This window comes from Mya arenaria, chromosome 16, assembly GCF_026914265.1.
Source record: "Mya arenaria isolate MELC-2E11 chromosome 16, ASM2691426v1".
In the NCBI taxonomy this organism is placed as follows: Eukaryota; Metazoa; Mollusca; class Bivalvia; order Myida; family Myidae; genus Mya; species Mya arenaria.
The window spans coordinates 47,453,517-47,476,228 of record NC_069137.1 but is presented as its reverse complement, the minus strand read 5'-3'; the positions used below and the strand labels follow the sequence as shown (position 1 = coordinate 47,476,228).

General features: G+C 33.7%; 1 protein-coding gene across 2 annotated transcripts; it reads right to left on the bottom strand.

Annotated features, from left to right (window-relative positions):
* Positions 1 to 1,156: 1,156 nt before the first annotated feature.
* Positions 1,157 to 21,014, bottom strand: LOC128221822 (uncharacterized). 2 transcript variants are annotated; one of them, XM_052930427.1, is made up of 5 exons: positions 20,914 to 21,014; positions 17,305 to 17,384; positions 8,665 to 8,781; positions 2,762 to 2,828; positions 1,157 to 1,576 (listed from the first exon to the last, which is right to left on the bottom strand). In XM_052930427.1, exons 2-5 carry the CDS (start codon positions 17,354 to 17,356, stop codon positions 1,450 to 1,452), a joined length of 363 nt encoding a protein of 120 aa, XP_052786387.1. In that variant the 5' UTR covers positions 17,357 to 17,384; positions 20,914 to 21,014; the 3' UTR covers positions 1,157 to 1,449. The 2 variants fall into 2 exon arrangements, with proteins under 2 accessions (XP_052786387.1, XP_052786388.1); XM_052930428.1 differs by lacking the exon at positions 20,914 to 21,014 and adding an exon at positions 20,494 to 20,546.
* Between the last annotated feature and the right edge of the window lie 1,698 nt (positions 21,015 to 22,712).

Here is a 22,712-nt window from a genome sequence, read left to right as displayed (position 1 = left end):
AACAGCCCCATTGAATTGTTCCCTACAATAACCGCTCCAATTCGCCATCCCAACATGTATTGATTACTGTATCTACGTTATCTGTGAGTGTTGGCCCAACAGTCCCAGTAAATTGTTCCCTTCACTGACCGTCCCAGTTAGGCCATCCCAACATTTATTGATTACTGTATCTACGTTATCTGTGAGTGTTGATCCAACAGCCCCAGTGAATTGTTCCCTTCACTGACAGTCCCAATGCGGTCATACCAGCAAATATTGATTACTGTATCTATGTTATCTGTGTTTGTTGGCCTAACAGCGCCAGTGAATTATTCCCTTTACTGACCGTCCCAATGCGGCCACCCAAACATTTATTGATTACTGTTTCTATGTTATCTGTGTGTGTTGACCCAACAGCCCCAGTGAATTGTTCTTTATACAGACCGTCCCAATGTGGTCATCTCAACATTTATTGATTACTGTATCTACGTTTTCTGTGCTTGTTGACCCAACAGCCCCAGTGAATTGTTTCCTTCACTGACCGTTCTAATGCGGCCATCCCAACATATATTGATTACTGTATCTACGTTATCTGTGATTGTTGACGCAACAGCCCTTGTGAATTGTTCCCTTAACTGACCGACCCAATGAGGTCACCATAACTCACAACCAAAATTACCAATGCCATAAATTAATTGCTAGATTTTCATCCATTTTGAGGTGTTTTTTTTTAAAACTTGCGCGTAACATTGTTTATTTCATAGTCCTCTTCGATGCATGTTTATCGTTGAATCTGTGTTAATACTCTTCCACATTGCGAAAGGGACCATATAGATGTGTTTTTAGACCACGAACACAATCGTAACAGTTCTCCTTTTTTGCATGTGACCGGCCAGTATGAATAAACGCCGTTCCTGGGAAATACCGGCCGATACGCAAATACAGACCCGAGTTTGAGTCAATAAAATTAAGGGGCATTTGAAAACAGAAGGGACGGGCGGGGATGAAAATCTAGCAATTTATTTATAGTTGCCTAAATGTATGGGTGTTTAAGAAAGGCATATATAATGGCGAATCCACTCAGCATAAAAATAAAACACTTCCAAATATTTCAATTTTATTCAGTTAAACGTCCTTTAGTAAATTACAGTTCAAATTTAGATAAAAATGACTCAATTAGTGTATTCATAATTGCAAAAAACAAACAATTGATATTTAATTAAAGAACGGTAAAAGTTATATGTATCATTCAAAATACACTTTGGGTGATTTAAATGTTATTTAACACCATTTAATAGTTTTAATGTAATTCCATTCATGTTTTGAATATTTTATTATTAAATGTCTGTAGTATAAGCCTACATGTAATTGATCGTATCCAAGTCATATTTAATAGGCATTGTTAACGATTTTCATTGGAAGAAACCAAGATAAAATGTCACGTGACAGCAAGATTTTCAAATCAGCCAATCACCAGTTCGAATAAAAACCGGAAACATTCCCGTTCCTTGATCGGCCTCGTTTTTCGGGGATGACGTTGTCGTTTTGTATGACGTCATCTTTGTTTATTGCCATATCACGTAGAATATCACCGTATCTGAAAACACATCGAATATTTTGTGAACTGTGTGGGTTTTGTAATAAATGCGGTATATTAAGTTTCATTTGTTTGAACTAGTGTAGTGAATGTTAAATTAGTAAAAGAAATGGCAAATTTACTAAAAAAAATATTGGAAATATTAGCCGGATGATGTAATTATATATTTTCACCTCAACTTTCATTCCTCAAAAGAATGGCATTTTGCCAGCTGTGATTATCATCCGACGAACTCAACATATTCGGATATACTCGGATTGCGTAGAAATATACATGTACATTGAAAATTCTTTATCTTGTTATTGTTTTAACTGTATCAGCAGGTCAAACTTAAATCAACATGTTGAGAAGTGTTTATTTATGATTCCATTTCATATTGTTGTAAACTACGCAAAACTTCAATTATGAAGTTGTTCATGTTTTCGTTTTATGACGTCATATGACACACTGTTTCTGGTTACGGTCGTGTTGTTCTATTTACATAATGGGTGCGAAAGAATTACTCGAAGGTTTTCTTAAAGAAAAGAAAGAATTCTTTTAACAGTTTTAGAAATAATAATAATTAAATATTTGTGTAAAAATAAGTAACGAATTGCATGGTTGATGTCTTTATCTGGGATATGAACAGAGTTGGACTTGTTAAAGTGCACGTGGAGTCGTACCCCGGCAATGCCATCCACCACGCAATTCATTTCTTAAATGAATACATTTGTCTTTGTAAAGAAACGTCAGCAACAATTTTACCATACTTATGTAAAGCTTATTTTGTTTTCCATAAACCGAGCATAAAGTGTGTGCAAAAGGGATCTAAGCTTAAGGAAATTAGAACTTTGTGCTGCATACAATAAACACATACATAAAACAAGTGTTTAATAGTTATTGCGTTATTAGAAATAGAAATGAATATGATATCAATCGATCATTGTGTTTTTCACTATTGAGATTTTACAACTACTTAATCAAAATCGATCCAAACTAAATTGAGATCTAGTTTAACGCCCACTATAAAGGAAGCTGGATTGGTGTTCTTAAATCAGCATATGTAATTTACTAATATTGGTCACATGATGTAAAAACATAACAATTACTAAATTGCAATATTTCCCTTGACTAAATTGGACAAAAAAACTATATGTAACAAAATCACTTACACATTTCTTTTATTTTTACTATGAACGTTCTTACCTCTGGTTATCTCGAACGCCTTCGATGACTTTGTCCAGGAATTGGCGTATGGATAGAGACGACACATCTGAAAATGATATTCAAACTTTCATTGATAGCAATAGAGAAAACATTTGTTGTATTTGGAATGAGTTTGTCCATGTATGGGCAAATAAATAGAGACGACACATCTGAAAATGTTATTCAAACTTTCTTTGATAGCAATAGAGGAAACATGTGTATTTGGAATGAGTTTGTCCATGTATGAGCAAATAAATAGAGACGACACATCTGAAAATGTTATTCAAACTTTCTTTGATAGCAATAGAGGAAACATGTGTATTTGGAATGAATTTGTCCATGTATGGGAAAATAAATAGAGACGACACATCTGAAAACGTATTTTAGACTTTCGTTGATAGCAATAGAGGAAGTATTTTGTGTGAGTTTGTACATAAATGGGCAAATAAAAAGAAACGAAACATCTGAAAACGTATTTTAAACACTGATATCAATAGAGCAAACATTTGTATTTGGAATGAGTTTGTCCATGTATGGGCAAATAAATAGAGACGAAACATCTGAAAACGTATTTCCAACTTCCATTGTTAGCAATAGAGGAAACATTTGTATTTGGAATGAGTTTGTCCATGTATGAGCAAATAAATAGAGACGACACATCTGAAAATGTTATTCAAACTTTCTTTGATAGCAATTGAGAAAACATTTGTTGTATTTGGAATGAGTTTGTCCATGTATGGGCAAATAAATAGAGACGACACATCTGAAAACGTATTTTAAACATTGATAGCAATAGAGAAAGTATTTTGTGTGAGTTTGTCCGAAAATGGACAAATAAAAGGAAACGTCACAATTTTGTAAATGTATTTGAAATATCTATTGATAACAATTGAAAAAAAACAACAACACTTGTATTAGGGATAAGTTTTGAAACCTACCCTTGGAACTACAGGGACAAATCTTGTTACCAAATAATTACATTCATCCAAGTGAGCATTCTACCCCTTATTACTATTTTACGAAGGAATGTTAGAGCTCATCGACCGCATAGTTTGTGAAATGCTGAGCTGAAGTCAAAGAATACCGCCACTTGGTATTTATTGTCAAGTTGTGGCTTTTTACAATCATGTTGCAAGCTAACTATATTGTCCTCACATTATCGATGACATAATATAGAGACAGTGTCAATGTCTAACAGATTTCAAACGTCAAATAACAACAATGGCAGATTTCATACACAATATAATGTCTTCATTTATAAATTGTTGGATCATCGCTTCGTACGTTCAGCGAAAAGAGAAATTTCACTCAACATCCCCCGCTCCAACACACCCAGCGGACTCATATTTTTACTGACCGTAACAAAATGTGTCTGACCATCGTCAATAAGGTTTTATCGTATATGTTCATTAAAGACAAGTATTAAGTTATGCATAAGTGTGTGGTTAGCCCCTTTGATTTACACAACTTTGTGTTCATTATGGCCTTGGTTAAAGATCGTACATTTTTGGGGATAACCGCGTTAACCACATTTTTTGCGTTAACTGCGTTTCGATATAGATATCCTTAGGATATTTATCGCATAGATACGGATGTTTCGGGGGAGAATTATGCAAGATAAGGTTGACGATTATATGTATAATTAAAACGGAGCTCTAGGCTGGTATTTGATATTGATTTAAATTGGATCTAAGAACGATGTAGCTAATAGGATTACTTATTTTTAATGACTGAGCAATACTGCCAATGATGTCTGATGTATGACCATAACGTTTACTTATGTTGTATATTGAATACCACCCTAGGCCTCAATTTCTCGAAATTTCCTTCGCGTTACATGTTTAAGTAGGTTCATTAAACCAAATTTCGTACTTCATGATTTTACTAAATGAAAAATCATGATTTTCATAAATACAATTTCCTTTTAAAGGCCAAAAAATCTTAAGATAATAAATATGTTACAATTTACTCTTAAACAACAAAATTGAACATGTTCAATGTACTCATATCGTCGAAACAGTAAAAAACATGTGTTTAGTTTCTATTTTGTTGTTAAATGTAGCCTTAGTTTTCATGCTACTTTATTAAATGTTTGTAAACAATATATTGCAATAGTATCCATATTTACTTTCAAAGCATTGTGTTGTTTTTTTTTACTTTATCAATGACAATACAGATTAACTCGATTGGCTCGAATTCCTCGTTGGCTCGAACTGGATGTAAAGTTTCGATTTTTAAATATTTTCTTGATTTTTTTTCTTCTTTAATCATTCCCGATTGACACGAATTTTTCGAGACTCGAGGTTTTTCGCAGGTCCCCGAGTGTCCAAGCCAAAGGGATTCGGCTGTATATGCTTGAAAATGTACTTTTTTGTTCGGTCGTACGTGGACACAATTATCGTATATTTTGTTATCTTGTTAAATGAATTACTCAGGTGTCATCTCATATTTCATAACTGTATTGACATTTTAGTAAAACAATGACAATATCACTAGACAAATGCCAATAGGCCATACCAAATTGTTTTTATGTTTATTATTTACTGTCGGTCTAGAGTGTATACTGTTTATAGTACATCTCTTGACTGATGTCATTATTTTTTCAATAAACACCAACTAGAAAATAATTGTCTCTGTTTTATTCGTCGTTGGCAACCACAATACTTTCTTCCGGTACACTCAAAATCAGTGGCAAAATTGACTGGAAAAATCTCGTTTTGATGAATATGCATGAGGCAGAAGAGACAACTCGTCTACCAATGAATTCGCATGTAACAATTAAATACTATGCAATAACTCCGAATTGACACTTCTCTCCAGAGCCGAGTAATTAAGTGGCTAGTTTAAAGTTGCAGTGATAAGGCGTACCGAGTTCATTTCGAGCTTTCATCAGAGTACCTTTAACGGGAAATATTTGTATGAATGTATGTGCATATTTCCGCCTTGGTACACTGCGGAACCAATGAAACTGCATCTTTTATTATTCATGATAACGAGATGTTCCCAGCCAATTCGACCACGGTTCGCACGGAAGCATAGCACAGTAGTGTACTGTATTGGGGGTATCCGATAAAACGAGATTTAGTTTGATAATGAAATACAAAATTTTTATTTCCATTTTAAAGACCTTAAAGAGCAACAAGTCAGGACGCTTCACATACGAACGTTTTGCCCAATAACCACAGTGTAAGGGCAATCGCTTCTTACCAATGGATTCCGAGTTCGATTCCCGACATGATAGCATGTGGGTTTGGTTTGCGGTCACCAAGCCAGCCAAGCGTGTTACCTCCGGAATTAATTACTCCGGTTACCCCCCAGAACAAAAGACCACACTGCCACGTGACGTCGAACCATCGTGAGTGGTTAAGAGTATGTTTGTTAAAGGGACTGTGTCACAGATTGGCACCAAAAAAGTTTTTTTTCTGTAACGAATCTCAGGACAATTATCTAATAGAATGTGTTACGCTTTGATATCATAATTGTGAAAAAGTACCAAAATGTAAAAAAAAAAAATGTGTCGGAGACCGGGTTCGAACCCGCGTCGCCAAAATTGAAGACCAGCGTCTTACTCACTGAGCTACAAAGGCTTTTTTCTAATCGTAATCATAATTAAGCTATACTCCTACCTCGGTGATAACACCGACTAGCCAATCACGCATAAGAAATAAATTCTACCTATTAAACATACCCAGAAATTTTTAATGGAAAAATACGAAATAACTGCTAAACTTAAATAAATTATAAACTATGTGGTACTTCAGTTAGTAAGTTTCAATGCATTGTACGCATCGATGCCAAGTTTATGTCAGTTTTCGACAATTTTCTTCTCTTTTTTTTGCTATTTTATCATACGTAAGACAGTCCCTTAAATAAAGAAGTGATTTGATAATGGCCCTGTTATTTGTCCGAGAATGCTTTTGCATTGTTGGACAAGGCAAATGCTGTGAATAAGGGCTAATAATTAATAGTTATTTAATAAAATGTTATGATTACTTGGTTAACAATCGTTGTACAATAAATAAATTTAGACTAAGATAAACTTGGCATGGCCTTTAAAAGCAATATTACTAAAAAAATCATTACTTTCACGAGGGCCTAAAGAGATGTGTCTTATCTTGGCGTTTAATATAATACCACTTAGGTATAGCGGGCGGGACATTTTCAAATATGAAAGAAATAAATCAATTATGTAAACAATTACCATATGGGATATTACCAATTAGTTGATTTGTTCCCAGTAAGGATGCGGGATATTGTCTTATTTTTATGTTGATATGAATGGAACAGTGTTTATGTCTGTCTGATCCACTGTTAATAGTGTATTGCTGTTTTGTTGTTGTTGTTTTTCAAATCTTATTGGGGGGGGGGGGGGGTCTGCTTTGAAAAGCAAGTTTTGTCAATCAGTTAGTAAAGGTTAAATGTCTGTAACATTCGTCGCTTATATGTATCATTTGTTTCTATTAAGGATGCGGGATTTTGTCTTATTATTACATGCACATGGTGGGATCAGTTCTTAACTTCTTATGTCTGATCCAATTTTGGTAGTTTATTACAGAGTATTATTGTTGTTTTCAAATATCTTATGAAGGTTGTCTCCTGTCAAATGAAAAAGTTGTCAATCAGTACGTAAAGGTTAAATATCTGTGTTTGTTTTAATAAGAATGCGGGATATTGTCTGTCAGTAGGTATTTCTGATCAATTTTTAGTCTGTATTGCAGGGTATTGCTTTTTTGTAATGTTATTCTTCAAATAACTTATGGGGGTGTCTGCCGTTTGCTGTCATAAGTAAGTTTTGTCAATCAGTAAATAACGGTTAGATATCTGTAACGAATGCCCGTGCATTCGTCGCTAATATTAAGTATCATGGTGTAATAAAATTAGACGTCATATGGTGAACCGTCAAGATATATTGCCTGATTAAGATTTATCGTTGACGACGATGGGCTGAGATTTCTATTTTGAATGATGAAGATTATTTTACAAGTCTGAACACATATTGCAATCGCAACGCCTCGGCCATTTTCCATCGAAAGCAACCTCGGAAGTATGTTGGTGCATTGGTAGAAAAGGTTCGTAAAATTAAAAATGATAATAATATAAACTAATTGTAGTGTTTTAACGTGATTTTTTTCTAAGTCCAATGATAATAATTTTCTTCTAAGTCCAAATCGATTCCAAGTGAAGTGTTTAATTGCCTAAATGATTCAGATTCCTTAAAGTCCTTAGGTTTTACTCAGTGTGTGTATACCACGTGATAAATGACGTCATATATGCTACGTCGGAAGGCAATATTTTGCTTAAAATGAATACTTAAATCAAAGATAACTTTTCTTTTACTACACCATTTTAAATAAAAACAAAGGGCAGTCTATGCCGATTAAAGAGCTCCGCCTTCGTTTTATTACCGAAGTTTGATAAGGTAAATATTTTAATCAAACACTTCGACAAACCTGTTTCCAAAATAATGTTTTGAAAGTGCTCCGTCAGACGGCCGTATTGTGAAAAGGTTTGTCGAAGTGTTTGAAGAAACTAAACTCTCAATCAAACTCTGGTAAAAGACCGAAGCGGGGCTCCTTAAGAGGCGTAGACTGCGCTATGTTTCATCGCAAATGGAGAAGAAATAGTGAAGCTATTTTTGTTTTAAGTCTTCATTCGAAGAAAAATATTGCCTTCCGACGTAGCATTATTGACTTAATTTATCACGTGTTATACACACACTGTTACTGCTGAGTTGAAAAACGTGATCTACTTGCAGCGTAGTTAAATGTAAACACATCTGACATTGTAAACCGTCCATATATATTCGAGATTGTTTTCGATGGATGATAACCGAGGTGCTCCGATTAATCAAAAATGTGAAAGGTTCTTATATCTAAACGTGTTTGTTTTTACATCCAAGTTACCTTCTAAACAAGCGGGCCTCACATCCCCATCTTCAATACACAACGCTGACAACAAGAGGCCCGTCCGTGGTGGAAGGTCTGTCAAATCTCGTAAATCCCGGGCTTCAGATACTCGTACTGAAATAAGAAAATGTGAATCTTATATTGGACGTTTAAGGGAGGTCCGTGCTTCTGAGCAATACTTTCAAAGCTGGTAGGTTCCTGGTCTTAAATATTCGAAATGAAAAAAGATACATTTTTTCACCAAATTCTTAGTGGTGTCCTGGAGTAGGTACATTTTTGTCAAATCCCTTAGGGACTTGGTCATGTTTTTTTTGTAAAATGCACTTTTTTGTATGATGAAATAAAGCGTGGCGAGATACTGACTGCTTGAATCCTTTAGCAAATCTTGATATATGCTGAAATATTGTCGTTGACGCCAAATTGGCGCTCCCCCATGAAAATTTTAACAATTTTTAGTCCGAAATGGTGCAATTTGGGCGTATGTTATTACTTTTGCCCCTATATCAAAATAAAAAGTCAATTTTGACGATTTCAGGGGGAGTAGGGGGCACCTTGGACCCGCTAGTGTGTGTAACTCTACTTTCCCACGACAGTCTTTTTTCTACAGTATTCGGATAGATGGATTTTAAGCGTTTAAGATACCTGTTAAATAAATGAGTGAAAGACCAAATCTAACATACATCATCTACATCGCAAATAATAAGTTTTATTCTTCAGTGACCATTGCAAAAGTTTTATTGGCAGCAAACGTCTCTTGAAGATAATGCGCAAGTAAAATCAACTATGATAAAGACTTTCCTAGACAAGACTTATTGTAGGCGTGAAATTTTGATCAATTATATGTGAAGAGTTCAGAGTTAATTATATTCCGAAGATCAATATAAGACTGTTTTCTGCTAGGGGAATCCTGAAAACTATAAGAGAGTAAAGAAACCCGCGCAGCTGAAGACACAATGGCGACTCCCAAGGCGCAAATAATGCCACGTGACAAATTTACCGTATAACGATATCATTGTCGTAAACTTACCGCTTTCAATTGTTGCAAAACGCCGGAAACGGGCTACTTGTTGATATCGGCACGAGAAAATGTAATTAAATCACTGCTGAAGTGTTCTCCTTAAGCTAAAAATTAATATTGGACTTAAGGCCGTGGCGATTTCTATTGAAACTGATATCATTAACTTAAATTAATAGGAAACTTGTCAGGAATAGCGTCAGAAAGGATCGAAATATTGCGTGATTTTTCGTATAGATATGTTTAGCATTGTATTTCTTTTTAATTGAGAGTGGTGGATTCTGACTTGGTAGCAATTGTTGATAACAACGGTTATACTTCAAATGTATCAGGAATAATAAACACAAATGTTTCCTCATGACGCAAAACATTAATCAGAATTACATTGACGAAAAGAGGGAAACGTCACGAAACTTATAAAAGAACGATTTCTTCGTTGGGAAGCGAAACATTCAAATCAAGGTGATATTACAAAACCTAAAATTGGTTTATGTTTAAGGTTTAGTGCAAATTACTCCAATTGGGGAGTGACTTTTCAAATCAAGTCAAATCAAACTCTTTATTTCCTCCTGATAGGAATAATGCATTGTTCAATGCCTAACTTATAAAAGAGAGAGATACCAAAATTTTCTCTGAAAAGCTGTTAAGTCAATTTAAGACATGATATAGTATTTCATTTTAGTCCTGAACGTCCATGCAGTTCCTTGAAATGACACAGAAGTTAACCGAAAACGAAATCACTAGATCGTCTAGATATTTTAAAAAAAAATTATTTATTTTTTTTATTTTTATTTTTATTTATTTTATTTATTTTTTTTTTTTTTGGGGGGGGGGGTCACTTGTAGAAGGTTTAAACTAGGCCTTTAAGGAGCGCCGCCTTTGTTTTATTACCGGAGCATCTAACGGTATCGCTTGTATAAAACAGTTTCACTCAAACCCTCGGGCAGGATGTTCTGCGGAATCTCAGTATACCCCGTTTAATACCTACGCTCGGTAGGGATTAACCTACCCTACTCTCTCGGCCATGGAAGATACTTATAATCTTCGGTGTATCTTTACACAAACAAGGCTAGATGATACAACTCAAAAACCAAAACACTAACATAGTAATTCTTTTATTTCATACCCTTTAACATAATAACAATACAAGAAATAGCGAAAGTTTTCTTTACAAATGCATTTCGTTGATACAAGTTCTTTCCAAAGCGTAATATTGTCAAAGTGAATTAACGCATGCGCACGGAAGCAAAAATGCAGTTACTAAGGACTTTATTTCCGGTTTCCCTTTTTTATGTTTAAATCTTGCAATATTCTAGAGAGATGTTGAACAGGTATTAATTTTAATGATATATTTAAGTGGTGTTTAAACAATTTCAACTTGTAAAATGGGAACTTGCTTTTTATTTATATTAATAAGATTTTTGATATTTCCAAGCGCTATCTGCAGGTTTCCATGGACGTGTCCGGTACCAGGGGGCCGTTTCAATAAAGATTTTGATCGGGTTATGTCATAAATTGAAATTATCTCAGTGCACTAGTTTCCTTATTTTTGTGCGAATTGACCTTTAGCCAGAATTGAAAATGAACATTTAGCTGAGGTTTAAAAAAAATGTATTTACATTTTTTGGCATTTGTCACGTTTACACATAATTCACATAATTAAGGTTACAAATAAAATATTTTTTTGAAACGACCCAGGGATACCGCTGAGAAACTGGCATTCGTGATCATCGGTAGAGCAAATCAATTGCATCGCTTCCAAATGTCAAAGCTTCGAAATCCAATGTTTTTAGTATTTAATCTTTGTTATTTGATCACACATTATTTCTTACAAAATGCCGAAGTTACATTTTTTTGTATATAATATGAAGGTTCGGCACTTTTGCTTATCTGTGAGATGTCCAATCATTGCTCGACATTTTGATCACATGACACATCACCATTTTCTCATTCGACTATTTACTCGGCATTTTGTAGTTAGATGCGGCTCTATGATTTAAGTAATGTGAAAATTCCCCCCCAAAAAAAAATGCAGCTTCGGCATTTTGAAGCGAGGCCATGGATATATAAGTTATCGTGTTTCCAATGGTTCTGTTTATCTTAATAAAACAATTAAGTAGAGTCTTCTTCCAGAATATTGCTATCGATATTTGTAATGGTCCACTGGTTATGTTCTTCAGTCCTTCAGATGAGATATACAAATTGAAAATGCCATGGGTCCGATCTCGGTTTGATAAATGATTTAATTTTCAATTGATCTTTTTTTATTTGGTGCATTCATTCCTTGACTATAATTAACACCCACTGCAACTCCCCGCTCCCAGTCCGTCGGTTTTTATTTAATTATACAATCGCACGCGAAACCAATCGACTGATTATCGTCGGAGACCCGCCATACATACTACGCTATGCTTGTGTATGTATGAAGTGTAACGGGTGAAAGTACCGTGGTTGCCGACGATGTCGATTGATCAACTGCCCCCAATTTCTCGAAACATTTTAATCTTAAAAATGCACTCTTACTCCCAAATATGATTTACCACAATTAAATCAAATGTTTCAATATGCTAAAAAAGATGAATAAATGTCGAAAACCATGTTTGTTATGGACGATACTGATTTAAATTTGTAAGAAAGGTGCAGAAAAGATGGAATTTCTACGAGACGATAGTTAATCACTGTACATCTTTTAGCACTCACCAATCATTTAATATCTTTAGCGTTTTCGACTATTAAATACACGATTACAATCTTGTTATTACTAATTAATATTTTCCATAAATGCATTATTTAGTGAGTAGTTAAAGGTTTAGCACTCAAAACTGATGTTTGTAATACATGTGTATGTATTGATTTTGAATAAGGCCTATGTAGCTCATTTCACTAAGCCAACATACATCATTAAATATGATTTCGATACATGAAAAATTGTTTATGGGGTTATCATAAACATTATTACTATTTAAAGTCTAAAATCTCTGAAAAAAAGACAATGTTACACAAATTATAGGGAAACAAAAATAACGAGACTAGCTTAATCTTGTTATAAGGGACTTAAGAAGTTTCATAACATTTTGGCCAGTGTTCATTTTACAACGCGTTTAAAAAGAGTTATAACAATATTAAAAATAGGAGGCGGACTGTATGTTCAAAATAATACATAAAAACAATAAACATACACATGTTAACAACCACTGTTTCAAAGTTGACAAACTACACCGCAATGATTATGTATATATATATATATATATACATATATATATATATATGCCATTTATAAAAAATCATATTGAAGTATGTATTTTGGCTAATTTAAACTGTTAATTTAAAAAGTATCGATTAATAAGGGCCTGGATACGATCGGAAACTCCTGAAACTTGTTATTTACTATGCTAATTATCCTTTTATCATTTTATTTATTATGTTTATCATATCATCTTTAAAGTTTGTTTTTTGGTATTTCGATTGCATCAAATAACAGCTAATAGATATTCAATTGTACGGTACATAACCTTTATTAACGGGACTAGACACCAGATGATACAATATCAAGAAGAAAAGAAAAATGTCAAAATAAAAATGATATCGTTATCAATGTGTATAAAACACGTGATAAATTACGTCATAATGCTACATTGAAAGGCAACATTTTGCTTAAAGTATAGACTTAAAACAAAGATAACTTTTCTTTTACTACACCATTTGAAATGAAAAAGGGCAGACTATACCGCTTTAAGATTCCCGCGTTCGTTTTATTACCGGAGTTTGATAAGGTAATTAGTTTCATCAAACACTTCGACAAACCTGTTTCCAAAATAATGATTTAAATGACAGTGCTCCGTCAGAAAGCCGTTTTGTGAATAAGTTTGTCGAAGTGTTTTAGGAAACTTAACTCTCGGTCAAATTCGGGTAAAAGATCGACAGCGGGGCTCTGTACGCGGCGCAGACTACGCTATGTATCATAAAATCATAAAATGTTGGGAAAATAGTGAAGTTATCTTTGTTTAAAGTCTTTATTCGAAGCGCATTATCACATGATATACACACACTGATGACGTAGTTGATCACGTGGTATACACACTATGGTTATGTACAACGCATTGGATATAACTTACTGATGTATAACATCGCTTACGACACATGCATCTTTTGCATGAGTTAAAGCGTATTTTTTCTAAATCAAAATTAACTGGGTAAATGTTTATGTATCTGTACTAATCACGTGACTTTCACATGCTAAATATACACACTATAAACTTGATAACCGTTATGCGCTATTTTCTACCAGGAAAACTAAGATGAGACAGTGACAACATATTCCTTTTATCCTGTAAAGTTATGTGTTCTCAGTTTCATAGTAGCTCGGATAGGCATTTCCGGTGAATTCAGCCGTGCTGGAAAACTCCATCTGGCATCCCCACATGCCAGATGAGTTACGCGCTGTGACGTAATACTTTCAATTTCTTTTATCAAACACTAAATGTAACCATAGTTACGAGATTTCAATTGATGAGTTCCATTAACATTAAATTTACAAAAATATTCCTTAAAAACAAAACAAAATAACCCTTAAAAAACGTGATATCGAAGGAACTTATTGACGTATGCAGTGAATACAAATAACTGCGCGTCATGACATCAGTAAACATCATCGCACGCGCTTTTTGGTGAAATGTACAAAAACGCGCTTTCTTATGTATTTTCTTCACAAAAAATGTAATTAAAGGCATGCTAGAAAAAATCTCTATCATGTGTGTCCGTTCAGGATAGAAAAATCCGACCCTCGGGCACGCTGCGTAGCCGTAACTCGGCAAACTTCGTTACCTGGCAACGCAGGTGCCCTCGGGTCGGATTTTTCTATCCGGAACGGGAACGCATGACACATATTATTATTCTAGGCGTGTTTGGATGAAATACCGAATTTGCTTATGTTGGGATCGTCTGGTGTCTAGACCCTTTAACTCTTAATGACGAATACGACATATGCTTTGCATAACTCATTTTGATATTTTTACTACAAGAAGCAGTGACATGAAATGGAATATAAACTCTCTGGAAATGGTGCCATAAATCTTTCATGGATCCATTATATTTTTGATTACATAATAACAACCGTTAGCGAAGCTAATAATTGTCGTAATTTTTCACATGCTTAAACGAATTCGACGAAATAAAAAGAAATGATTTAATAACTTTAATATTTCTACATTAATAAACTATATGTTTATGAAATCCACTGATTAAAAATCACTTGGGCACCCTAAAATAGGACATAAAGGAATGTAGAACAAGCCGCACATGTTAACATGAACCTTACATACAATGGTATTACAATACAGTAGTTTGTCGTTATAGTCAGATGACATGAAGTAATATCTTAATGATTAAGAATAGTGAACTCATTGTCAACGCAAAACCTGACACAGGGCCTGTGTATCGGATGAATGGCAGTAGGCGGACCTTGAAACACCTGGGGAAATTGAAAAGTACTCAATGATTGCCTATCTGCAATTCCATTGCCTGAAAAGTAGGTTGTATGCTTAGTGGTATTACAAGGTTTATCCAATATCAACCCTGGGACATCACATGGTCAGGGCTTGTATTCAATATTGATCATATCCTTATAATGTGTAGACATGCCTCAGTGATTCCATTCAGCCTATTGGTCAGCTAAATATACAGGCCAATCAAAACACCTCGTTTCTAATCTTAAGTTTAAGTTCATCTAAGTTGCTTATAGAATACGTCTCAGGCTCGTTTAAACCAATGAGGACTGTTTGTACTTGTTTGCAATACCGCTTGTGAGCAGTTGGCCTAACGACGATAATCACAACGACATCGTTGTTAACTTTTCATGCTGAAATATTTTAATGATGATCCGATACATTTTAAAAAATCAAGTACAGTTAAAACAATTCAATTCAATAGTTTATTAGCACAAACATTCAAGTTCATCGCCTTTACTTCTGGCGGTTACATTTATTTACATACATGAGAAGAGCATGATATTATAATACACAGATTATTAACACTATTGGGATATTGATAATTCACGTAAAAAAGTAATCATTAACGTGAAATTGCTTGAACATTGGCGTACCTTAATCCTTTACAGAACAATATCTATAAATTGACCACCCTCGCTAATGCGGTCAGGCATGTTTTGACAGTAACAGGTATGTTAGTGATGAAAAGTGATCGTTGTAAGGCCACTGTTCAGAGCATAATTATTATTTTTTTTAGTTCACTGATCAGACTTAAGAAGAAAAAAGAAGAAAAACAACAAAAAACATTGTTTCAAAGCAAGCAATAATAGCAATACAAGAAAAAAATAAAAAAATAAACATTTATTGGTTTATGATACTTTCTCGTCTTAAAGTTGAACGATATACATATTTAGCAAGTTTAATTTGTGTAGTATTCTGCTCAGCTGACATTAACAATTTAAATTTTTGCATTGTGGGCCAATGTCAAAAATATCTAGGTAAGCATTCAATCCGTATGTCTCTGTAAAAAGGACATACAAGCACAAAGTGAAACTCATCTTCAACAACATTCATTTGACAAAATATACATTTACGTTCAGATTGTTCTATATTTCTAAAACGGCCTTCTTCGATTGCAAGTTTGTGAGCTGAGCATCTTAATCTGGTTAGCGAAATACGATGCTTGTCGTTTTTAATACAATTAAATTAAGATAATTCTCGTAACCAAACCTACGCTTTATACTACCATAAGGTTTTAATTTGGATGACGTGTCTAATAGGGAAAACCAGTGTTGGCAATACTGATCATGTAATCTTTGTATGACACTGTTTAATTGAAGAACGGAAATGTCATTATTGTTCCATAAACAGTTGTCACGACTTTCTTACAGAAAACTGCAAATCCCAAATGTGCTCACAAAGGTAATAAAGAAAGAAAAGATTTAAAGCTGCACTCTCACAGATTTACTGTTTTGACAACTTTTTTTTATTTTTTATTTTTGAATTAGAATTTTTTTGCGTAAATATCTGCTAACCAGTGATGAAAGACTGCTGACAAAAGATCAGATCGCAGATTTTCATATTTCCGTTCCAAATTTAATGTTTTATGGCTTAAACCGTTACTAACGGTTTAAGAAAAGTGCATAAAACATCATTTTGGGGACGGAAATATGAAAAGCTGCGATCTGATCTTCTGTCGGCAGTCTTTTGTCACTGGTTTGCAGATATTTACGCAAAGATTTGCTCGTTCCAAGACAAAAAATAAAAAAGTTGTCAAAACAGTAAATCTGTGAGAGTGCAGCTTTAAATTTTGGCATCTTTGTTAACTTTAAAGAGGTTGTTAACAATTCGCACATTGCGTAGCAAACGGGTGTATTATGAAATAAAATAACTGAAAACCATTCGTCAAATAATCTTGACAAAAAGCGCTTATGTGAATAATTTACAATAAAGCCTAGATGGAGCCAGCGAGGTTGACGAGTGACGTAATAATTCATATGGTAATTTCAAACCAATTAACGATTGGTTAATTTTCCATGGAATTACGTCACTGACCAATAGTTTGCTGGTTGGCTAATTGAATACATGTAAGGAAAACATTCAATGCTCTATATTTGGCAATGATATCATACTTACTTGAAAGAACAACGAGTATGTGCATGGCAGTCACGTGGTACGTATACTTCATTTTGATTGGTCGATGTTTGTCACGGGTCCTGAAATGATGTACCATATTTTAATATTTTACTTTTTTAATATACTATATAAAAGCATATTCGACGACTCGTACACAGCAAATCTAATGGTTATTCACGTTCGAATCCTATGTGGCAGTATTTTACTATAGCTGACAACTTTTATTAACTTTTATTATCATGAAAAAAATAATAAACCTTTTAAGGTACCTGAGCCAGAAATCAGCTAATTCTCTGAAAGCTCATTACCTTAAAGGTTATTGTTGATGTGTTGTGACCCCATATAATTTCGGTTACGTTCAAACAGTGTTGGTTTATTGATTTCTTATACACAAGGTAGCTAACCAAAAGAACATCATAAACGATGTTATAAAATGTAAAACGATGTATAAGTGCTCTTTAATTAAACTGAAATCGGAAGTAAATGACATTAAGACGTCTTTGAAATACCAAAAAAACTTGTTTGTTGTATCGTTTTATGTAAGACTCCCTCGCTTTCTACTTCTGAACAAAAACCCCTTTCAAATATTATCGAAGAAATCGAAATTCAGCAGGCATTCAAATATATCACATATTTATGTCGAATACAGTAACTTTTATTTGCAAACTTTGAAGTTAGTTCAATTCAATTCATTGGATTGCTGACAACATAGACCTATGATTAAGAGTTCAAGAAAACGACACATGGTACATTTCACCAGATGTTTATAAATTTTACTTCAGACTTTGACATTCGCTTAAACGCTGCGTTATCGTTAGTTTTTTCCCCAAACGACTGGAGAGTTTAAGAGACGTTTCATAAATGCCTTTAAAGTTGTCATTAAGTTGGTCGTTATTATGATCGTACATTGACGATAATGGCAGATCGTACAATTGCTCTGAAACGCACCCCTGCATCCGACATTTTGTCACATTCTCCTCTGCGCATGCGCACCGGAAGGCGATGGTACAATGATAATAACATGGCATAACGATGATGAAAACACGACATTACGATGAAGGAAACGTGATGGTACGATGATAAAAGCACGACAGTACGATGATGAAAACACGACAATACGATACTACGATGATGAAAACGCGAAATCACGAAACTACGATGGAGAAAACGCGACAGTAGTCTATCGCATTATCATCAACGAACTGTCGTATTATCGCGTTTTTGTTATCGTACTGTCGCGTTATCATCATCCGCGTTTTCATCATCATTCTGTCGCGTTTCCATCATCGTAGTTTCGTGATTTCGCGTTTTCATCATCGTACTATTGAGTATCGCGTTTCAAATCAACACATTTACAGGCCCTAACGACATTCCTTATAAATCTGCCTTGGAAAGAACATCTGACAGATATGAATAAGAGCACAGTACAGGTGATACGATAATTTATTATATTGGTTTAAAAGGGGGATGTTATGTGGTTTGAATAAAATAGTAAAATACGTTAATGACATTGTCGTTCTTTTTAAACTGGTCCGGTATTGAGAAACATCTTACGTCTTAACTTAAGAAAAGTTCATTATCTCATTTAACATATGATGATATCATCGCTTCATGATATCTTACTGTGGCTGTTTCAGTGAGTTGAATGTATAAAACACTTATACCTTTCTGTATAGAACATTTTAAGAATTTGATTTAAGATGAGAAATGACTTAATGTGTTTTATGAATAAGCGACCCTGTGATGACTAATGATTATGAACCGTACAACAGTGTGTGTAAATCACGTGATAAATTACGTCATATATGCTACGTAGGAAGGCAAAATTTTTCTTAAAATACAGACTTCAATCAAAGATATCTTTTCTTTTACTACACCATTTTAAACAAAACAAAGGTCAGTCTATGCCGCTTAAATAGCCCCGCCTTCGTTTTCTGACCGAAGTTTGATAAGGTGATTAGTTTCATCAAACACTTCGACAAAGCTGTTTCCAAAATAATGTTCTGACAGTGCTCCGTCAGACGGCCGAAGTGTTTTAAGAAACTAAACTCTCAATCAAACTCTTGTAAAAGACCGAAGGCGGGACTCCGTAAGCGGCGTAAACTGCGCTATGTTTCATTTAAAATGTTGCAGAAATAAGTTATCTTTGTTTAACGTCTTCATTCGAAGCAAAATATTGCCTTCCGACGTAGCATTTATGACGTTATTCATCACGTGGTTTACACACACTGACTTTGTAAATCCTGGCCTAAAATGATTCAATTTTCAAAATACATTCTAGCGCGCTTTTTCGAAATTAAAAAAAATGTTCAATTTTGTTACATTGTTTATACAGTTTATACTCTTCAGGTTTCAATGGAATAGTTTGCATTACTTGTTCAATTAACAAATACACATGGAAATAGCAGAGTAGAAACAAGTTTGAATTTACACTATTTATTAACATTTATATGCCATATGTTATTTAAAAAATATTTCATTAAGAAGAAAAATGTTTTTCTTTTTCTAATTTCGTTGCAAAGTAGACTGTTAACATGTTTTCAGTTCTGTCTGGCGACTCTTTGATTGCCATATAAATGAACGTAATTCTTTTTTTTTAAGAAAGATCTGCGGCAAAGCAAGGAATGATATTCGGATTCCATAATAGTTTGTGAACATAGTTTACAAATTCTTCTTTGCCTGTGCACATAATTATTAAAAATACAAATATAATTTAAAATGTTGATGTGTATTTACCGTTGAAACAAGCAATTTGATCACCTTTTTCACGGAACTCAAAAAAAATCGGCGTCTAGGCTTATTAAACATAATTTAGTCCCATTTATATCATGATTTGTGATGTCATTGATAAAAATAAAAACGATCTCGCTTGTTCGAATTCTATACTGCAGAAATAAAATGTTTCGTTTACCATTTCGTTCTATATATCTACGTACACTTTATAAAATTATATGCATACAAGTACAATATAAACCGTAAGATAAAACTGATATTAATTTTAAGATAAGCCATCCATCATGTGGATGCAAATTTAAATAATACTAAATTTTATATTTTAATGGCGATATTATTTTATGTTAAATAGATAGTGATTAACCATTATATCATTTTTGCATTAATTTCGTTTTAAATAATACAATAATGACACTATTATTATAGCGTGTGGTGAAAAAAATATAAATGGATTACCTTAAGAAATAAGTTCCCAACCCGGAGCTCCAGTTATCAAAATAATCACCAGTTATATATAAATTTGAAATCAACTCAATCCTACACGTTTTTTTAACGATATGAAAAAATTGAGGTACATAAGAATGACAATGAAATGGAAAGGCTTAAATGAAATATAGAAAATTAAATTTTTTAAAAAATAACCATATTTAAAATATAGAATTAATACCAAATATACAATCTGTAACGGAGAAATAAGAGTGTAACTCCATCGTTAGGCTTATGTCTTGTTTAGAAAACTATTCCATACATAGAATTGTGGCATCCTTAAACGTACACTAAAACTCTACTGATATATTTCATTAAGAAAAAAGTTTTAAACCTAAAATATAGTGTCCTAACAGAAAACAAGTAACAAAATGAAAAATAGTTCCATACCTAGTAGTGTAAAATCCTTTCGCCTTCGAGTGAGCTGTAATTAATAAGCGAAACTTTTAAAGTATCGTCGCTCACGTATTTAGTTATAAAGGAAATCTGCTTGGGCATATGCGTCTGATATCGTTACATTGATTCGCCAAATAATTAAATAAATGAGTATGGGACAATTTGATTGGCTAATAAACATTTACCAGGAAATTACTGTACGCCGTGCTATTGAAGTTTACACCCGCGTGTTTGGTGAGTAAATAATTATTCTGTTTGTACTTCGTAATATTATTGGCAAATGAATATCGTGCTTATCTTACGAACCATAATGACTTTTAGGGAAAGTTAACCAACGTCATATCTCGGAAATAGAAATTGGAATTTTAATACAGCATTTTCTTTCCCGAAGAAGGGTAGGCCATTACTAATTTGTTTGCACTAAGTTATTTCATTCGCTGATTATATTGTTACGACCGATAGAAAACTATAATGGCATGGAGGTGACACACGTTAGATAAGTAAGTTGTTTAAATGAGATACATAAGTCGTTTTAACAAGATAAGTAAGTGGTTTAAACGAGATACATAAGTCGTTTTAACAAGATAAGTAAGTTGTTTAAACGAGATACATAAGTCGTTTTAACGAGATATGTAAGTTGTTTAAACGAAAAACATAAGTCGTTTGAACGAGATACGTACGTTAGCTGTTCAAACGTGATACATAAGTCGTTTTAATAAGTAAGTTGTTTAAACGAGATACATAAGTCGTTTTAACGAGATACGTAAGTTGTTTAAACGAAAAACATAAGTCGTTCGAACGAGATACGAACGTTAGCTGTTCAAACGTGATACATAAGTCGTTTTAATAAGTAAGTTGTTTAGACGAGATACATAAGTCGTTTTAACGAGATACGTAAGTTGTTTAAACGAAAAACATAAGTCGTTTGAACGAGATACGTACGTTAGCTGTTCAAACGTGATACATAAGTCGTTTTAATAAGTAAGTTGTTTAAACGAGATACATAAGTCGTTTTAACGAGATACGTAAGTTGTTTAAACGAAAAACATAACTCGTTTGAACGAGATACGAACGTTAGCTGTTCAAACGTGATACATAAGTCGTTTTAATAAGTAAGTTGTTTTAACGAGATACTTAAGTCGTTTTAATGAAATAATGAGTTGTTTAAACGAGATGCATGTGTCGTTTAAACGAGATACGTGGGCCGTTTAAACAAGATAAGTTAGTTGTTTTAACAAAATACATTTTTAACGAGATTCGTTAATTGTTTAAACGAGAAACATTAGTCGCTTAATCGAGATACATAAATCGTTTAAACGAGATACATAAGTCGTTTAAACGAGGTACATAAGTCATTTAAACGAGATATATAAGTTGTTTAAACGAGATACATAAGTTGTTTAAACGAGATACAAAAGTCGTCCTTACGAGTTACATAAGTCGTTTTAATTTAAGATACATATGTTGTTTAAACAAGATGCATATGTCGTTTAAACGAGATACGGAAGTGGTTAAAAACGAGGGAACAATAGTTGTCCTTACGAGAAACATAAGTCATTTTAACGAGCAACGTAAGTCGTTTAAACGAGATACGTAAATCGTCCTAATGAGATAAAAAGAAAGTATGCCACGTTTTTTGCCACCATATAGAAAACACCTATAAAGCGAGTAAATGTTTGTGAAATGATTATGAAATACTAAGTATGCATTGTAAATCCGTTGCCTCGATATCCATGTGACCGGCCGAAAAATTCGAGCCAAGCAGGAATGCTTACGAAGACCTAAACAAAATC

Bases quoted from the DNA above. Each gene is read 5' to 3' on its own strand.
- LOC128221822 (XM_052930427.1), bottom strand. From the start codon at position 17,356: ATGAAGTATACGTACCACGTGACTGCCATGCACATACTCGTTGTTCTT. The intron at 8,782-17,304 runs GTAAGTATGATA...TTCTTATTTCAG, and splicing joins CATACTCGTTGTTCTTTCAA to TACGAGTATCTGAAGCCCGG. The intron at 1,577-2,761 runs GTAAGAACGTTC...ATGTGTTTTCAG, and splicing joins GGCGTTCGAGATAACCAGAG to ATACGGTGATATTCTACGTG.